Consider the following 3,941-nt stretch of genomic DNA (forward strand, 5'->3'; position numbering starts at 1 on the left):
AATAAAATATAAGGGATGAGTATCTTTTTACCAATTCAATCCACCTCTTCAATGTTGCTTGATGTGCCCCCCCCCCCCCCGCCCCCCCCCCCCTCATACAAAGGCTCTAGTGAAGCCAAATTCCACACCAAATAGAAGGCTTGGTTGTCAAGAATCCCGTAGGAAAAGATGGTGATGAAATCAAAGCAAAATCGGAGTAGCTATGGTCAATTTAAGAAACTGTCACAGTCTAGTACGAGCGCTTAGACGCCGTCTTGCGCTATGGAAGTTTCGGGCGCTTTAGTGTTTTGGTCGCCAATTCTTTATACGAACTCAGATTTTGACATTCTTTGGCTCGTTAGATTGCTAGCAAAAAACCCGATGCGTCAGTGGCCTTGGATCCTAAATTTTGACACTTTAATAAATGTCAGAATATCAAATACTCCATAGGGACTTAATCGGGTGCTTGGAACTTCTCCGGTGTGACCTCCAACTTAATTATTTTGATGTCCCAAGTGCATGAACGTGTCAACGGACCTACAAAGACCACAAAAGAAAGGTAAACTAACAAAGACTAAATAAAAATAAAAATTATGCAACACACTTGGTAAAAAAAAGTAAATACCGAAAACTATGCATTGGGGACGTGTATAAGTGCTAGATGGATATGATATGAAATATTTTGGCACTAAAATATACTCTAAAAAGTATGGATAAAATCCACTCATCAGCATCCAGGCCTACGCACCGCCACTGCACACACCTGCGCCCGCGCTCTTGCCTGAGACCTACAAGTGGGCGGCTTGCTGCCAACCTACGTGTCGTGCCTGCCCGTTTGGCTGGGCGCAATGGAGGTGGAGCAGCATCAGCTCTACGAGTGGGAGGGTTGTGCGGTGGCGGGCAAGCAGGAGGCCACAGAGCGCGCCATGCAGGTGAGCGCGACCTCGAATGCAGCGCAGCAAGCGGCATTGCTGGCGACGTACCAGCAGTCGTTCCCCAGGCGGAGGCGCCGGCATCTGTCGACCTGGCCGAGGACGGCGACGCCCATGGCTGCAGGTTGTGGTATTTCTCTAAGTTTTATCTATTGTTTTAATTATGTTTTAATGTAAGTGAACTTTGAGCGGTGTGTTTTATCTATTAATCTTATATTTTTAAATGTTTTATTTGCCTTAAGCTTTTTTAAGTTTCAAATTTGTTGGCTGCATTGGACGCATCTATGGCAAGCCGGACAGCTCCGGACATTTTTGTCCGCCTTGAAGATCCAAACGAACCAGCATAGATGTTGGATATATCTGGCAGCCACATGTGGCAGCCACACGCTGGCAGTCACGTCGCGCAGGCACAGATTTGGCGTACAGCAATCTTGATCTGGCATCCCGCATAACCCCACGTGCTGCGAGCTCCAATTGGAAATCATGCCGTTCCCGGGAGCGACCAATTGAGGTGTCGTCCTCAACCGCGACCCTGTACATCCGTCGGCAAACGAAACACTATTATTGATCGCCGACTTGCCTTATTATTGCACCCAAAATCTGGCAGCTGCTGGACAGAGATAACCTGCCGCCCCTCCCTCCACGTGAAGGCCCAGTGTCCTCCTATGCATATTATTGGCACCGACTGTTGAGTGGGACGACAAAAAGGATCACCGACTATTTTAGCGCGCACGAAGCACATATACATATACCCATAGAGGAGTACCAGTCTCTCTAGCCTCGCAGGGCAAAGAAAGACCGATATACACTTCATCAATGGCGGCGGGGGGTGTTTGGGTGTTCCGGAAGGACGGGGTGATGGAGCTGCAGAGCGCAGCCGGAGGGTCGTCTACGGACCCGAGCGTGGGCGGCCGCAATAAGGCGCTGGTGTACCTGCCGGCGAAGGAGCCGATGCGGTCGCTGGAGGTGCTGGAGCGGCGGCTGGGTTCGCTGGGTTGGGAGCGCTACTACGAAAACGGAGACATCGTGCAGCTCCACCGTCGCGACGGCGGGGTCGACCTCATCGCCCTCCCGCGCGACTTTGCGCGGTTCCGCTCCACCCACATGTACGACATCGTCGTCAAGAACAGACACCACTTCAAGGTCGTCGACCTCTAGTCATGCATGATACATTATTTACCTACTACTCACTTTCCCCAGTCATGCTAGCAAGCCTGTTCTGCAAATAAGCGCACGCGCATGTGCCTGTGTATGTTGTCTCTGAATTACTCCTAGCTAATGTGAGCTTTTTGTATTTTGATTGAATCTCGGATGTGTTTGTTAACTTTTGCTTGCATGGTCGTACTTGTTTGTTTACCAAAAACCACAAATTTCGAAATTTCTGACTCTGCATGAATGGCCACGAGTAACTTTACGTGCCCAGCTGGCAGTATCCACATGTTGGTCCCACTTATCTCCTCTTTTCACACGGAAGATAAGAAGATAAAAGTTACTCAGACCAACTAGTTTTTTTAGCATCACAAACTTTATTCATCATATGATAGCTACATCGTTTACATAATGGTGAAGAATAAAGTCAGGGATGACAGTTTTCCATGCTTCAGACTTGCCAGAACTAATACAATGTTTTGCTAAATCATCCGTGACCGAATTGGCATCTCTACTACAGTGATCAAAAGTGATACTAGCAAACTCCAGTGCCAGGAGGGAGCACTCGGCTATGATTGGTACGCCTGTTCCCATATATGTGTTTGGATCAGAGATGGCCTCAAGTGCATTGAGACAGTCAGACTCAACTACCAAATTCGTGCACCCCAGATTTGCTCCAAGATTTAACCCACGTCGAGTAGCGATTAGTTCTGCTACTTCTATACTCGCCACATGCGGTAATAGATGAGTCGCTGCACCTAGGAACTAACCGTGGTTGTCACGAGCAATGACAGCACAAGATCCCGTGAACCTATCCACATGAAAAGAAGCATCGACATTTATTTGAACAGCTCCCACCACAGACTTCTTCCATACATTGTCCCGCTTGCGAGTAGCCTGATTTGGAGTGTTTGCTCGTAAAAAATTTGTTGCTAGCACCCGGATCGTCATAGCTGCTTGTTGAGGCATCTGAACTATCTCACCTTTTGTATGGATTCTCCTTTGCCACCAAATAAACCACATTGCTACAAGGGCGAGCTCAAATTAATAGCTTAAATTTTGTATGTACTCTTACCTCTGAAGTAAAAAGAGTAGTTAAGAGGAACCATGTTAAAATTTGCCCCACATATATATTGATGCATGCAGCTAAGAATGGCTGAAAAGGAGCAGGGCCTCTAGAGGAGCAGTGCTAAGGGAATGTTTGGTAGCACTCCAGCTCTGGACTCCTCCAACTCTAAGGCCTGGAGCTGGGTTGAACAACTCTACCCTCGGAGCTCCACGTTAATCCACGTTCTTCAAAATATCTTAACCATCCTTTATCATTGGATCTATGTAATTGATCTACCTTAACCCTCCGATTTACGTGATGGATTATGGATGGGCTTAGGCCCATATAAGACAATAATCCCTAGTTAATCTCTAAGGCCCATGCATGTGTACAGTAAGTGGTGGGAAGTGTGGGCAGTTTAGTACCATACTGCTACAGTAAGAAGAGTGAGGCCTCTTTATAAGGGATGCTCCATCGCTTGCTATTGGGAGCTTGAGAATAGGAGCTGTACACGCGCGCTCCTTCTGTTGGCGCCGCCTCTCCGTCGCCCGCCTCTTCTTCCTCTCGGTTGCCTCACACAGCTTTCTCTTCCCTCAATCTGTATCATCTCTCTTATACTTCCTCTCAAGAACATACACACACACACATATGGTGGGGAACTCAACACACACGCACACAACCAAGAAGAAGACCGGCTGTTACTTTGCACCAGAAGCCCTTCTCCTTGATGGAACAAGAGACTACATTGTGTTTTTCCCAGCCCTCTCGGCCTCTCTTGATTACTCAGTATGCAACACATGTTTATACAGCAGGCCTTGGCCTCACACACGCGC

The 3,941-nt window shown here is 47.8% G+C and overlaps 1 protein-coding gene across 1 annotated transcript; it reads left to right on the forward strand.

Moving 5' to 3' along the window:
* Positions 1-1,689: 1,689 nt before the first annotated feature.
* LOC125540728 (flowering-promoting factor 1-like protein 5) lies at positions 1,690-2,213 on the forward strand. Its single transcript, XM_048704306.1, has one exon. It carries the CDS (start codon positions 1,728-1,730, stop codon positions 2,067-2,069), a length of 342 nt encoding a protein of 113 aa, XP_048560263.1. The 5' UTR covers positions 1,690-1,727; the 3' UTR covers positions 2,070-2,213.
* The last annotated feature ends 1,728 nt before the right edge of the window (positions 2,214-3,941 follow it).

The sequence above is a fragment of the Triticum urartu genome, chromosome 2, assembly GCF_003073215.2.
Source record: "Triticum urartu cultivar G1812 chromosome 2, Tu2.1, whole genome shotgun sequence".
NCBI classification, from domain to species: Eukaryota; Viridiplantae; Streptophyta; class Magnoliopsida; order Poales; family Poaceae; genus Triticum; species Triticum urartu.